Below are 16,459 nucleotides of genomic sequence, written 5' to 3'. Positions count from 1 at the left end.
AACCAAACCATAAAACAAACTCATGACATGAACACCTAATTTCTAGAGTTGGTATAATTAATGTGTTTTAGGTATATTACCGAGTGTTCTATGGGACAGTAAACAACTCGCACATGTTTGATTGCTCATGCATTCATATGCTTTATTTGATCTTCATTTTGCTGAATAGTATCTGCTGGCTGTGAGGAGGTAAATATCAGCCATATAGACTTTTGTCATAGAAGGTCCTTTTTTTTTTTTTTTTTTTTTGTCTGTTTGCTTGAATGGACAGAACAGTAATTATGAGCCATAAAGTTAGTCAGAAAATGTTTTCACCAGGTCACAAATTTTCCAGTAAGCCATCAAATTTTCATTGAAATGCAGACAACAGAAAATACACATAAGCGATGTGTGATAAATAGACTTATCCAGCACATATTTTTAAATTATTCTTAGTGTATACAGAATTTGGCTATTACTGATGTAATTGATTGCTATAACCAGAAGTGTGTTTATCTGTTACATGAAGTGCCAGAATGGAGATCAAAGCGATTAACTTGATAGCAATCACCTTTCTATTATCTTCCATTACTAACAATAAAGTTTAAAACGAAAAGCATGTGAGCGGTACAAAACAACATGAAGAAGCGAATGTCATTTGAAAAAAAAATGTCACTTTCGCCAATCTGAGCGATAACTGATTCTTGTTTGGCTTTCAGCCTGTTTACCAAGTGAAGATGGTAACCCTATTTCACCAAAGGCCGTTTCTCAGAACTGTTGCTGCAAACGTTTTGTTCCGGCAACAAACAGCTAATGTGATAAGGCTTTTAGACGATAAAGAACGAAATGGTCGAGAGATATTTTTTTGAAAGACCAATACTTGGTTGGTACATATATTTCTGTGCAAAGCAGTATGGAATATTTCTGCATTGTACTGTAGTACTCTCTATACTATAAACATGCACATGCATATTTATATATATAAAACCTTCTTCAATTTTTATATATAATTTCTCTTAGGAGAAATACGATATTCTAAATATGCCTAATTAAAAAAAAAAATCTTGAGGATAACTAACAGATAGCCTGTATATAATATTTTTTCATTTTGCAGGTGTGAAAGCAGTTAAGCTAAAAACAGTACTTACCATACAATATTATTATTATTTTTTAAATTTTCAATTAAAAGGAACATGTTTCTATGACAGTGAAACGTGTGCTTAGCACTTCTTATTCACTGTCCCCGTCGATCACTATAGTAGTTTGCTGCACTACCAGTATCAAATATCACTAGTACTAGTATCCCACAACTGGTCACAATGACCAGCAACCACAACTAGTACAATACTAGGAAACGTTCACCCAACAATGTATTTTATGCTCAATCATTAAATACATTTTGCTGTGTTGACAACTGTTTGTATATGCCTATTTCTAACAATTTGCATGTATAAGCCACACCCCTGAATTTAATTTCAACATATGCTGTCATTTCTATTTACGACCAAATCTCAAAAGTAATTTCACATTGACAAATTTTAGGTACACAAGTCTTCAAATACATCAAAATTATAAACATTCATACCTTATCCAGGAATTTCTACCAGAGAAATAGCATGAATTTAATGATCAAAATTCCATTCAAATGATAGTAATAAAGAGTGGATAAATAATAATAAACACTATTCATTAAATTATAGTCCATGTTACGAATTATGTGTGCTATTCAGTTTCATTAAAAGTAAATTCCTTTCATGGAGAACGTAATTAAAAAACAGAACAGAACTTAAACAAAACTGTCTAGACTCTTGACTGTTTTAAGGATATTTCACTACATTTTTTCCTTCTTGGAATTCATAAGAGCATTTTCTCAAAAGATTAATCTTTTATTACTCATACAAAGCTTACACCATTGAATTGACTATTGTGACTATTCTTAAATAAGTGAAAATAATTTTTTCTTTAAAGTAATATTTTTACTGTTAAAAAAAACAGCAGATTCTTGATATTGATTTGATGTTTTAGTAAAATTAATTCATGAAGTTTGTTTGGAAAGAAAATCAGCATTTGAAGCAAATAGCAATACGATATTTCCAGCTTTTTCAATAAATTTATTCTTAAATACAAAAATAATTAAACAGGAAAAAAATTATAGACAGAAAGTAATAATAATAATTTACACAGAAAAAATAAAATTTTTGCAATCATGCATTTTTTAAAGAATTCTCACAATAAAATGAAAAATATTGGATGGAATCAATCATCTACAGGATCATACACAGCGTGCATAATCCTGAGCTTAACTTTTGCTTTACGAGTTTCATCCATATTTTTCAATATAAATTGAAAAACTCATTAAAAACGCAAAAAAAAAAAAAAAAAAAAAAAAAGCGCCTTCGAAGTGACAGCGAAATTGTCTAAAGAAAGCCGCTTCTTTTTAGCTTCGCTCTGATTGGTCGACGCTTATCCCAAACTCGGCGTAAAGTTAAAAACTTTGAACCCTATGCCACGAGCCCTAAACCAGATTCTGTGACGTAGCAGAGACTGGTTGCCTTGGCAATGGAGCTCGGCTTTAACCCCTTACGCCCTCGTCTGAATGGGGCCTAATGCGTAACTGACTGAAAGCCTCATTGTTAACAGAATCATAATCTTAAGAAATTCTGTTATATTTCTGATAGACAGCTTACTTTTAGGAAATATAGAAATACTACTGAACAGATAGAAAGACTCACACAGGAGATGAAAGATGGCTTCCACCTTAAAAAGAGTACTGTAGCAGTATTGGCCAACTTCTAGATGGCCTTTGATACAGTATAGAGAAATGGTTGCTCAGGAAATTAACCGATATTGGTATTAGTGGAAATATGTATCACTGAATTAAATCTTTTCTGGACCAGCACTTTATCAGATCTAATGATATTGTTCATTATACAGTCAAAAGTCGTTAATTCGGACACCCTTAATCTGGACCTCAAAGCTAAAAACTTTCTGCGCATGCGCCGCGATGACACATGCACATAGGCGTTTACACATACGCATAAGACCTTTACGACTGCGCATATGCGTGTGCGCAAGTGCAGAATACGTTTTCGTGTGCGCGTTTAATGTATAACGGACGGTAGCTAAAATTACCTAATTATCTATTTCAGTTAATGTTGGTGATTGTGTTGTTCCTTAATCTTCGAATCGGATCCGTCTTATTATTTTTTGCAGACTGTAGAAGCAATTTTATAAAAGTAAACTTGAACTTTCGATTATGTCAAATAGAATTTTCGATGCTGGAGCTCCCAAAGGATCTACAAAACGAAAGTATGTTTCGATGTCCATCAAACAAAAAGTGGAATTACTGCAAAAAATGGATAAAGACATGAAGAAGGTGACAGAGAGTTTAGTGAAAAAGAAAAAATTTCGATTGACAAGTTAGTCGGTATTCTCGGCACAGCAATTACGGGACTTGAACAGCGGAACTTTGTAACTGAACAAGAAATTATGTCTGTTTATAGAATTAAAGAGAAAGTATTATCACATAAAACGAAGCAACTTAAACAACTTACATTGAAAGAAGTGTTTAATAAAGTAAACAAATAAATATTAAGCCTTTTTTTTTTTTTTTTTTTTGTAAATTTTGATACCCTTTAGATCATAATTGTTCTTTATTTCATAAATTACGGTTTCATATTTTTAATTTTAGAATTTCTGCATGCCATCTTACGAGATTTAAACTGATGATCTATAATCCGGAATCGCTGAAGTCCCGACGAGTCCGGATTAACGACTTTTGACTGTATTATGAATTTGTATCCTGGGGTGCAGACCCTTCTCCTCTGATGACCTCGTTTTGTGGTCTGCTGACCGGGACATCTTTATTATATACAGAATTTACTTAACATTGCCCTTGATGTCTTTTTGACTTGGTCAACAAAAAGAATGAAATGATTTTAAATACGAGTAAGACAACCATTCAGGTTTTTACCCTTAGCACCAAACCCAAAGAGCTAGAACTATTTTATGATGACCAACAGCTCCACAAGACTCAAGAGACTACTTAACTGGGTATTGTTTTGGATTCCATGCTAAGTTGGATCAAACAGGTCAACAGGATACAAGAAACATGAGAAATACACTGCTTAAAAGGCTTACTGGTGTAAAATAGGATACTACCTAAAAACCGCTGTTACACCTATAAATCTTATATTAGCCCTGATGTCAAATATGGTGGTGAATTTTTCATAACTGCTTCCGAATCAATACAGAACACGGTTTGTACTACTCAAAATAATGCCCTGAGAATAATCATCAGTGGAGCATTTTCCGGTGTATGGTATGGTACTTAAGACTTTTGCCAATGACAGGTGCAGTCTTGCACTCCTTGCCACAGTTGGCTTATGCGGATGCTGCTGTCAGATAAATCAGATAAGTTACAAAAACAACATATCCATTACAGTTATACAGGGACTGGGCCCAAATATCATCAAATTAGTCAACCAAAATTAGTTGCAAGCTTGGTAATATCTCGCCAAATTAGCAAAATGGACATTTACTCAATGTTACATACACTTGCCCCTATATTTTTATTTTTCCGGCAGAGTAACCTTTCCCTCAGCTTTTTATGTTACATTCTACAGATCAATACAACTATTTCCCATATTATTTCACTAAAATTATCCATGTAAAAAATTCATAATAATATACTATGTGATTTTCTTTGTGGCATACAACTACCAGTTACACTCATTCACTTTCATGCCTTCACTGCTAAACATTTTGCTCTGTGAACAGGTTAAAAAAATTTCTAATTACAATCCTGATACTTTTGTATTTAATATAGGCAGATAAACTAAAATATTATAATTTCAAAGCATAACAGACTTAAATTATTAACCCATATGTCAAATATTAAACAAAGCAGACCTTTATCACTTTAGGATTAAATGAGAATTTCTCAGCAGAACAAGATGTTTTATTGGGAGAAAAATTTTCTTTAGTTATATCTTTTGGCCATGGAGTTTGTAAGGAACTTGAAAGACGGATCTGAAACAAAAAATGAAATTTAAAGTTAGACACAAACAATGTCAAGACCTTCAAAATATTGCTAGATTCATTTACAACAAGATTTAAATTTTAAGACCAAATGGAAAACAAAGTATAACATAATAAAATATCTCATGCATACCATCACTCATTCAGTTAACACTATGAGCTCATCCAAAAGGCTTGAATTATTTGATTTCTAGTCTTTAAGTAACACTAAATTTACATTCACTAAATTGGGAGAAGTTTTTTTGGTAATGACAGCTCATCATACAATTAACAAACAGGTTACTTCATAAATGAAAATTGTTTTATTTTCTCATATCCATTACACAAATGTTAAATCGGTTAGTTTAAAATTATGCTTTATCACTATGTATGTTTCTAGCATTTTATTATTCGGATATGAATGGATAGAATCATTCACTTTTTGCAAAGCATAAAAAAATTCTCCATCACAGTCCATCCAATTTTAAGAATGAAATTCAAGAACTTCATATTCCTCCTTCTATGCCACCAGTTTCTCGAAAAAACTTTTAAACAAATGGATTCAAATTATCCTTCCTTTGCAAAATTACAACAATCACAAATGAGCATGTCTTATTGGGGATTCTAATGAGCCCATCAGCACTAAACCAGCTACTACAGCAAATCAGTTGATGATCTTTTTAAAAGAGAGACTGCATATTACAGCGGAATTTAGACTTAACTTATTCTTTTGAAGCTTTTATTTAATTGAAATACAGAATTATGCAAATGATCAATATATTGTGGCAATAAAGCTCTTTTCAAAGAGACACTATGAAGAAAAAAAAACAGTCCCATTAACTTAGAGAAAATTAAATTAAATATTAAAGTAAAATAAATCACTGACGAATATAAAAAAATTATTTTATTCTCCTGCATTTTAATGTTTAAAAAATGACAATGTATTTTATTGCAGCCATTAATATTCCACATTCCCATATTTTCTGTGCTCTTTTGAATACTATTTTGTTGTTAACATGTTGAGCGCGGTGCCAAATTTGCTGTCCTTTCCGTTCAGCCGGCAGCGAGCTAAGCCATATTTTTGTTTAGGATGTTTGAATACATTTCATTAAAACTAAATTTGACCCCATTTCATCGAAACTATATTTATTTTTTTAACTTTAATACTGTCAGCCCCGCAGACCGACGCCAGCCAAAGGAAATAGTTCTAGTGCCGGTACCCAGAGGCCGACGCTGGCCACACGGAAAGTTCACTGCCTATCCCCAGGGACCAGCACTGCGCTCAACATGTTAATGATTAAAAATGTTAATATACAATAATACAAGTACAAATTTATAATCCCTACAAAAAATTAATTAGTAGAATTTAACCCTAGGTGGCCTTCCAGCCACATAGGGTTAAATTCTACTAATATCTGTATGCCCATATGCCACTTCCTTCTTGCATGCAATCATATCTGCCACATATATAAAACAGCACTCTGCATAATTTTTAATGAATTAGAGAAAAAGATTAAGATGTACACTGCTCAAAAAAAAAAAAAAAAAAAAAAAAAAAGGGGGGGGACAGTGCTATATCTCTTGTTCTACTGGGGCGATTCACGAAATTCAAACTGCGTTCTTCATGTCTCGAAAGCGCGACTTAGGATATATATTAGATTTATATATAGCACTATTCTAACATAGGTATTTTGACACAAAATCGGACTTTTTCTGAAATAACATACCAATTTGTTTACATATTTCGATTCTACGACTCAAATTATGCCAGAATACCAAGTTTTGTAAAAATCGTACGAGTAGTTTTTGAAATATTAGCTCTCAAAATTTTAGCTCCTCAATGTTAATTGAATTTGGCAAATATTTATATCTCTTTTTTTATTAAACTTTTTTGATTTTTTCTCTCACATTTCAAAATTTAGGTTCATTCCAAATAAAATTTACCCATTGTTTGTGTTTTATTTTTTAAATTTCTATTTTTAAATAATTTTTATAAATTTTTTGAAAAACATTTTGAATTATAACCTATAAAATTTTTACCATCATCTTAAAGAGGATATATTTTTAAGCATATCTGCAAAAAATTAGACTTTTTTATTCAAAATTTTCTAAGATATACACGAATTTACATATTTTCGCGTTTTGAAATTTGGCATCTTTTTTTGAGCGATAATAACGCCAAATGTGGTCTATGGATTTTTGTTACACTGTATTGCCACAGCTATTTTTAACCTTAAATTTCAAGTAAAATTTTACGGAGAATTAATTATATGACATTTTTTTTAATAAGAGTAAATTTTTACCTTCGACGTTTTATCGTCTGCTACTTTACTTCGTTTAAATCGAATTGTCTAAAACTGACAATTTTCGTTTGATGTTTATTTGAATTTTATGACATTAACTGCACAATTTATTTCTAAACAAACTGATGCTTTTGAAGTGGCTGAAAGAGCGGCTGGTAGTATCATCCATATTTTTAAAGTACAGTATATTTTTATAGAAACATAAGATTTAGAATAATCATTTTTATAAAAGTCAAATTATGATATAAATATACAACCCTCTAGAGACTGAATTAATGGAAATTTAATGGTTATGTAGAAATAATCTGCAGCTACTTAATCGCTGGATAAGTCAGCAGATTCTGTGGACAAGTAAGAATAATTATATAAACGACACCCAACATTCTGAATTCAATTAACAACGAGGATCCGATGTTTATTAAATGAATTCAAGAAGTTTTAAAACATAAAAAATAAACTCATTTTTTATCCTAAAATGTATTTTTGTGCGTAGCGTATTTTCATTATTCTAATTTAAAATTCTAATTATTCTTAAAATTCTAATTTAGAATGTAATTGTCAAGAACTGATTCCTAATCATCAGTAATATAATAAGTAATTATTACGGTTATTAATAAATCCTTCTTATAAAGTAATTGCATATATTTCAAAAAACTTTCTGTCTGAATGCAAATATTTTTCTGTGCAAATATTTTTAATTTTATATTAATCAAGATTGCACACGATATTATTTATTTGCACTTCAATTCTTAACGTCAGTTTTAGTAGAAGTTACAAATCAATTATATTTAATTAAGGATTGGATTGGATTATTTAATTATGGCAAAACACACGAGGGCTATCTGCCTAAAGGAAGGGATGCCTTCGTGGAGGACGTTCTAAGGGAAACTGGCTCGTATACACGTTACACATCGGGAAAACCACGAAAACACCCATGCAACCAGCCTGTTCGCGGGATTCGAACCTCGGACCGAACTACCTGTGATCAGCGTATTTACCGCTCGGCCGTTTGTGGGCCTTTATGAAATGGAAGGCGATTACTTTATTTAAAATGATTGTCAGAAATACCAAAATGTTTCGAAAAGTTGGATACTTTTTTATATACTTTCAGAAGGCTTAAAGAAAAAGAGAAGAAAAATAAATTTTTTCGTAAAATTTAGTATTTGTATTTTTTTAATTTAAAACTTTTCAATGTTATGATATTTGATTCTTGCAATTTCAAAAATAAAATATTTGACTAAAATATGAATAACATTTTAAGAAACCAAATGTAGGATAAAATTGTGTAAAGCAATGGGCACAATGATAAAACTGTTTAAAGCAGTGTATGCAAGTCATCCTAAGTTAAAATGTCGGTTATACATCTCTCTTATTTATATATATCTTTTCTGAACGGAACATTGAAAGGCGTGTTAACTGTGCTTTACTGTATTTTCTCTTTTAATATATGCAGTTTTCAAACGCATCGTAGTCTGGGTTGCAATGTATTCTTCCGAAAGAAACGCAATTCAAATAAATAAAATCAAATTCTGGAAAATTTATATTAATAAATATATTTAAAATGCTCAGTTCGAAGGAATAAATAGAAAATTTTAAAACAATTATCTGACAATGCAACACAAACAATTAAAATAAAAGTATAAAAATTTTAAAATTGCCTAAAATAATAACTATGACAAAAACATATATAAAGAAAACTATTTGAAAAAAAATAAACGCTGCACCTATATTTACGCAGTTCGAATAGGTAAATAGAAATTCTTAAAACAATTATTAAAAAAAAAAAAAAAAAAAAAAAAAAAAAAAAAAAAGCAACTTAAACAATTAAAATGAAATTCAAAAAAGAAAAAATTACTTAAAATAATAAGTTATAATTAAAAATACAATATAAAGAATATTATTTGGAAAAAAGGAACGATGGTGACTTTTTTTCCTCTCACGGGAAAGGAAACTAGGTTGCCATATATTAAGAAGTTCGCCAAGTGAACTATTCTTGGCGCGAATTGACAAAATAGTGCCAACATAAATTTGTGAATTTCTCCGTAAATTTTGCTCCAAATTTTACAAAATTTCATATTTAGGCGTAATTTGAGTCGTAGAATCGAAATATGTAAAAAAACTGGTATGTTATTTCAGAAAAAGTCCGATTTTGTGTCAAAATACCTATGTTAGAATAGTGCTATATATAAATCTAATATATATCCTAAGTCGCGCTTTCGAGACATGAAGAACGCAGTTTGAATTTTGTCAATCGGCCCAGTAGATTGGGAGATATAGGACTGTCCCATTTTTTTTTTTGAGCAGTGTACATATAAAAATGGAATTCACACTTTAGATTCATCACATATGTAGTGAACTGAATGCAGGTAAAGAATTCCATATATAATAGAGCGTGAATAATTTAAATTTGATTACATAAATAATCAGTTATCTGAGCTTGATAGAATTTATTTGGACAGATCTCAATGTAGATTCTAAAAACTAAAATATAAGAGTTCAAAATTCTCTAAACTTTCCTAAATCACTCTTCTTGTAATAGTTGAGTTTAGTTCTAAGACTTTTAAGTTTTCTTGTAATCATTATTTCAGCATTTAGCTGTTCCAAAGAGAATAAAACAGTAAACGTGTTACCAGAGATTAGTAATTAAGAAAAATCTATAATTATGAGAAATCATAGCAAGTGTTTTCTTCTTTGTTTTCGCCTCTCGTTATTGCTGAAAATGGAATTTATTGTTTATATAAAATTTTTAAGATTTAATAATTTTTCGTCAGTTAAAAACTAATGGTTGCAAATAAATAGTTTAATTTCATATAGTCACATTTTTTTCCAAACTTGAAAACCAATTATTCTAAGAAAGAGGGATCTAACTCTACTACATTTAGTTTATCAATCCTTTAATGCCATGAAGGTTTAAATTAAATTTAGTTATAGAACATGTTTTATTTTATTACCTTTTCAACTTCTTTTTTCATAGAAGCTGTAAATTCTTTAACTCTTGCATCGAAACTGAATGGCTTCACAACAGTTGTTTTTTTCCGATTATGGTAAAATGTTATTCCACAATGAGCATCATACTGCTTGGATAAAGGCTGAAATGAAATAAAACTCCATAAATTGAACATTTTTTTTTTCTTTTTTAAAATTATTTCATTCATTCATCAAAATACTTCAGCATAGCAGGGATTCTAGATATATCTATCTAATAATAAAACATCAAACAAAGAAATGAATATTTCTATGCAAGAATCCAACTATAAAAAATAAATTCCAAGGCAGACAAACAAAATTTTCCAAAAAAAAAAAATTTGATTGCAGTGAAATTTCATGCTTGAATACCTTTTGTTCCAACACAAAAATGATCAAATTTTGGTAGCCAATGAATAGGTGGAGCTGCAGAGAATTGTAAATGAGCACCTAGACATGTATTAGAGAAGAAATTCTAATTCTAGGGCTAACCTACATTTGAATTTGACTCCACCTACTCACTTTGACTATACTGTGCCTTGCAGATGGGTTCGCACACACTATCAGCATATGATACCAGCTGAGACAAAACATGTCTAAAAGAAGCAGAGACTGGAAAAAAGCCACCAGTCAATGATGTTGGCAGGAATGTTTCAGACACACTAATGACAGCACAATATCAAGAAAGCAGCAGTCAATCTAGGGAGCTGACAATATGAGGGTAAAGTAATTATCAAGAGTGGCTCTTGCAACACCCAATTAGTTATTATCAGCAATCATGTAACTGGCATACTAGAAGCTAGATCATTGATAGGTAACTCAGAGAACGAAATATGTGTTCATAGTCCAGTGCACAAACTTCCCCTTTGTTATGTTCACCCACAAACATGTTCACAATGGTGCCAGGTTCATATGACCTGGAATCTTGCTGACTGGAGTAAAAATTGTCTTCAGCAATGAGTCCCACTTCAGACTGAGCAGTGATAACCAGTTAAAACAAGTCTGAAAGCCCAGGATAGCAGATGGGATATTGACCCGACCGTTGCCCATCATACAACCGGATAACAAAGAGTTAGAATTGGAGGTATCATTTCATTGGACAGTCAAAGCCTTTAGTTGTCAACCATTATACTCTCATAGTGCATAATATGTTGATAACACTCTGTGCTCCTTTAGCTACCCTTTCTTTCAAAGCACACCAGACTTACATTTCAGTGGGATAATGCTCAACTGCATATGGTACTCATTTCTACTAATAATCTTTGTGCTTGTCAGACATTTTACTGGCAAATTAGATTGCCAGATCTCTCTCTAATATAGCACATTTGAGGACTGATGAAGACGTGCCTCCACCTGGCCAAAATAGCAGCAACTTAAGTTGATAATTGGAGAAGTTCGATAAGAAATTCCACAGGACATCATCCGTCAACTATCCAAGTCAATACTAAGCCAGATAACAACTTGAATAAAAGCGAACACTTCAGATGTCCCAACAGTAAAATAAGAAGTGGAGATAAAGTGAAACAGCAAGAACAAGACATGAAGGGCTACTGTGATTCTGATAAAATATATTAATATTTAATTACATATTCTACACTTTATGTTCCTTGGCTAATATATATATTAGCCAACTTAAATTTTGTAAATAAAATTTAAGTAATTTTCTTACACCTTTATACTGAGTAAATTCTGAGTGGGGAACGAAAGCTTTAACAAACTACTTTCAAATAAAATAAAATTAATAAGCATTTCTGAGGATAAACTCAGAATTGTTTTTGCAAGATACTTTGTCTTGCAAAAACAATATATTTGCAAGATACTTTGTCTTCTTACTGAACGCCTTTGTGTTGTAACTGGAAGCATATCTAACTGATAGTTAGGAGGTCTGGACATCAAATCCAGGCAAGGGCACTGAACACTTTTTACGTCTTCTGTTTCTAAAAAGATCCCACCCCAAAAAATCGCTCCACAGTGGTGTGAACTACAATATGGTTAATGGTAATTTGACACTATCAGGATTTGGCAGCAAAATCCAAAGGCTCCCATGCCTTCATGGTGTAGCTGGAAGCACATCTGGCTAGCAATCGAAAGGTCAGGAATTCAGACCCTGGCGAAGCCACTGCATATGTTTCTTGTTCCCTGTTCCAAAATGGACCTAATGGCTCTACATATTCATTAAAACAAAGTTAAATACAAATTTTTATTGATTAAACAATGGTTGAATCTTCATATAAAGTATTACAGATGTTTACAGCAATTTAAGACAATTTAGATCAAATAAAATTTAATAAGTTATGCTGAAAATTACTAGGGATGGAGGAATGAAATCTGCACAATTTACGCTTATTTAATTTGATAATGAAACTTAAACTTCACAAATTTTTTTTTGCACAATTTAATTTTATTGCTGAAAACAATTTTTTTAGTAAAACCTAAAAATTAAAAACCAAGAGATTAGACAATCAAGCAGGAGACTTTTTTTTAAAAATAAAATCAGAACAATTAATGATATGATACACTAAGACATTTTTCAAAAAGCAGTATAGTACAAGCCAACTATAAAATAAGAGCAATATAAGTCATTACCATTTTTGAAAGCAAGTCCTTTCGCTTGCAAGTACAGGGTAGATGTAAACTCTGAGTTTTCATTATATCTTTTTTTGAAGAATTTGATAGGCATTTATTAGTTTCCAGCATATTTTGAACATCTGTAGATTTTACCAATAATGTCTTATTCTGTGCTCTCAAACTAAAAAGAATATTATTACTAAATAAAATCCATGCAATTACTTTCACTATAAAATATAAGAAATATAAGACTAATAAAACACAAAGTACAAAAATATAATGGTTCATATAAAGTGTTTAAAAAATTTTGCATGACTAAACATCTGTCTAACTTAGTACTATTGTGTACTGTAAACCTTCAACTGTTTGTTTTCCACAACACTTGAAATCATTGTGATTCGACTACACAGAAGTTAGCTTCATTTTATTCCTTCATTTTCTGAGCCCTTAAGGTTTGCTCCTCCAAGTCACCTCTTGATCAAGAACGAAACTATTTAAAAGCAGTTGTTACCGAAAGAGGAATTTTACCTAGCATTATTAAGCATGCGGTTAAAAAATTCTCGACAGTACTCTAATTTTAGGAGATTACAAGAATTCTCTAGTCATTTCTTTCTTTCCATTAGTTAGCAATAAAACTGAACACATTTTACAGCTATTCAATTTTTAGGTCCTTTTCTTCTCCTATCAATAAAATTCACAGTTCCACACTGTGACCATATATATACTCTACTTTGGATATGAACTCCTAGCATATGTATAGCATCCCTTGCTAATGTGATTTAATTTACGCTAGTCAAACTAAAACAACCTTATAAATTCTCACTAAGAAACATAAGGCATATGTTGGAAAATAGAAACATAAATCCTCTGTTGCCCAACACCGTCACAAAATCACATTTCCCATTTTTCTGCAGCCAGAATCATTCAAAAAAATCTTCTGTTAGGGAATTAGATTTTCTACAAGCGTTTTGTTTTCATAAAAATCTTTCAGTTTTAGCTAACCTTCATTCCAATGTGTTTTTATCCTCAGTTTTTAAGAAAATTACTTTAAAAGTTATTTTATTTTAATTTTTCATTGATAGATGGCACCAGTAGCTTCCTTCCTCTCATTGTTATTGCCTTAGCAAATGTTTCTCTTTCTTTTTGCCATTTGCAATTGTGCAGCTGAAAAAGAAGGTTCCCTATTTAAATCTTCAAAACAAGTTCTGCAAATTTCTGAATATTATGCAGATTCTTGTTGCCTTCACACCTCCAGTAGTGGCAAAATACTTTTTGTTGTAAACCCATGATTCCATTCTAAGAAATGAAATAAACTAGACTATGATAATTTTAATCATGTAATATTTTTAGTAAAAGTATATGAAACATTTTATTAAAACCTTAAGGAGAAAAAATTTATTTTATAGCTTAGTTAAATATTTTAAGAAAGGGTGACATTTTAAAAATTTTCATACAATGAAATTTTCCTAGATATCAATAAAAGTTTGAATTGTATGTAAATAGTATTGAAGACATCTACACACACAAATTTCTCAAAGCAGGTTTCTAATTTACTATTTGTAAAAAATTAAAACTTAGTATTTTTAATTTTTATTTAATGTATCTCAAGCTTATATATTTGGACCTGATATTACTTTTAATAGTGCCATTTTATTGCACAAGAAGTTCATTATTTTTAACAATGTTTTTCAAGACAAATTCTGCATTTCAATTTTCGTTAAATTTAATATACAAGAGTTGTTCAGTTAGGTAATCTTTTTAAACATTCCATATAAAAAATATCAATTCACAACACCAAAACATAATATGAGATTTATTTTTAAATAAATGCACACAGTTGAGAAAAATACCTTTAATTTTAAGGGTCCAAACACAGTGTCTATGAAAATTTTTACCCAGCCTTTATTTTTGCAATAATTTGTCGAAGACATTTTTCCAGTTATGAAAATGTTTAAATTATGCCAAGATGTTCTTTAGGTATTTTTAAACTTAAATATATAATTTTTTTTTAAAATAACAAAAATCTAACTTTTCACATGTTCTTCCAGTCCCTATATTCAAATTTAGAAAACTTTTGCCCTCATAGTAAAAAATAAAGTACATAGAGTTTGATTCCTATATGAAACAAATTGAGATATTCAATTTCAAAATTTACAATATATGAGATCATTTTCAGTTTATACTGAAGGGTCGAATAAACAAATTAGAATAATTCAAGGTTGATTCCCCTCCCTTGAATACCATTCAATAATATTCCTTTGTGGTTTACTTACTAGTGTATTTGTTAATAATTACAGTTAAAGTCTTTAATCTGGACGTCCATAATCCGGATCTCAAAGCTACAAACTTTCTGCGCATCTGCGTTTAATGTATAATGGACGGTATAAGCTAAGCTAAAATTATCTATTTCAGTTAGTGTTGCAGATTGTGTTGTTCCTTAATCTTCTAATTGGATCTGGCTTATTATTTTTTGCAGACTGTTGGAGCAATTTTATAAAAAGTAAGCTTGAATTTTCGATTATATCAAAAAGAGTTTCTGATTCTTGAGCTGCCAAAGGATCTACAAAGAGAAAGCATGTTTCAATGTTCATCAAACAAAAAGTGGAATTGCTGCAAAAAATGGATAAAAGCATGAAGAAAGTGACAAAGAGGTTAGTGAAAATGAAAAAATTTCGATTGATAAGTAAGTCGGTATTCTCGGCACAGCAATTAGAGGACTTGAACAGCGGATCTTCGTTTCTGAACAAGAAATTATGTCTGTTTATAAAATTAAAGAGAAAGTATTAGCACATAAAATGAAACAACTTACATTGAAAGAAATGTTTAATAAAGTAAACAAGTAAATATTAAGCTTTTTTTTGTAAATTTTGATACCCTTTAGATCACAATTGCTCTTTATTTCATAAATTACGGTTTCATACTTTTAATTTTATAATTTCTGCATGCCATCTTACCAGATTTAAATTGATCATCTATAATCCAGTAAAACCCCTAATCCGGAATCGCCGAAGTCCAGACGAGTCCAGATTAAAGACTTATAACTACCAAGCCAAAAGAATTTTCACACAAGTAATTCATAAATTTTTAAAGTCCAAAGATATGTTATTAATAATGCCAAACTTTTATAATTTAAAAACAATCTGGTAATCATAAAAAATTAATAACAGTACAAACATTTTTCATTTGGCTATTTTTCTTCATTCAAATGTCTATGTGCTAATAATAAAGCCTGTGAGGATTTTCTAGAGCATGAATTCTACATGATTCTGTGAATAAGATCTCGATTTTAGGTGTGTGTGTGTTGGAAAGGGGGACTGATTAATATTTATTACAATAAAATGCATAAAAATATTCATCACGTAATCTCTTAACATGAGAAGCCTTTTATTAACTAAACTATGCTTTTAGTTATGTACAAGAAATGCAAGTATTTCACTTTTCAATTTGTGTAATGGACCTGAATCTGATTCTCAATTTTAATATCAAATATCTCAAATTTTTTTTCCATATGGGAATGGAATCTTGTTTGACTTTTTACCACAAGAACAAAATTTTCCTAAATAAAGTATAAGGACCTGAGGAACATGTGAAAAGTTATATTTTGTATTTTAAAGGGGGAAAAATAT

At 30.7% G+C, this 16,459-nt stretch overlaps 1 protein-coding gene across 5 annotated transcripts in view; it reads right to left on the bottom strand.

Annotated features, from left to right (window-relative positions):
• Positions 1-16,459, bottom strand: part of LOC118185205 (uncharacterized) — an 85,928-nt gene that overhangs the window by 14,017 nt on the left and 55,452 nt on the right. For all 5 annotated transcript variants that reach the window (XR_015042689.1, XR_015042687.1, XM_085822189.1 and 2 more), the window contains 3 exons: positions 12,852-13,014; positions 10,253-10,390; positions 4,891-5,010 (listed from right to left, as the gene is read on the bottom strand). Coding sequence is in view for 3 of the 5 variants with exons in the window: in XM_085822189.1 (XP_085678315.1) it covers positions 4,891-5,010; positions 10,253-10,390; positions 12,852-13,014 (421 nt within the window). In the remaining 2 variants the exon portion in view is untranslated. The remainder of the gene's footprint in view (positions 1-4,890; positions 5,011-10,252; positions 10,391-12,851; positions 13,015-16,459) is intronic.

Source organism: Stegodyphus dumicola, chromosome 1 (assembly GCF_044657685.1).
Source record: "Stegodyphus dumicola isolate Sdum_Otavi_A_Nest chromosome 1, ASM4465768v1".
Taxonomy (NCBI): domain Eukaryota; kingdom Metazoa; phylum Arthropoda; class Arachnida; order Araneae; family Eresidae; genus Stegodyphus; species Stegodyphus dumicola.
This window is presented reverse-complemented; position numbering and strand designations above follow the sequence as displayed.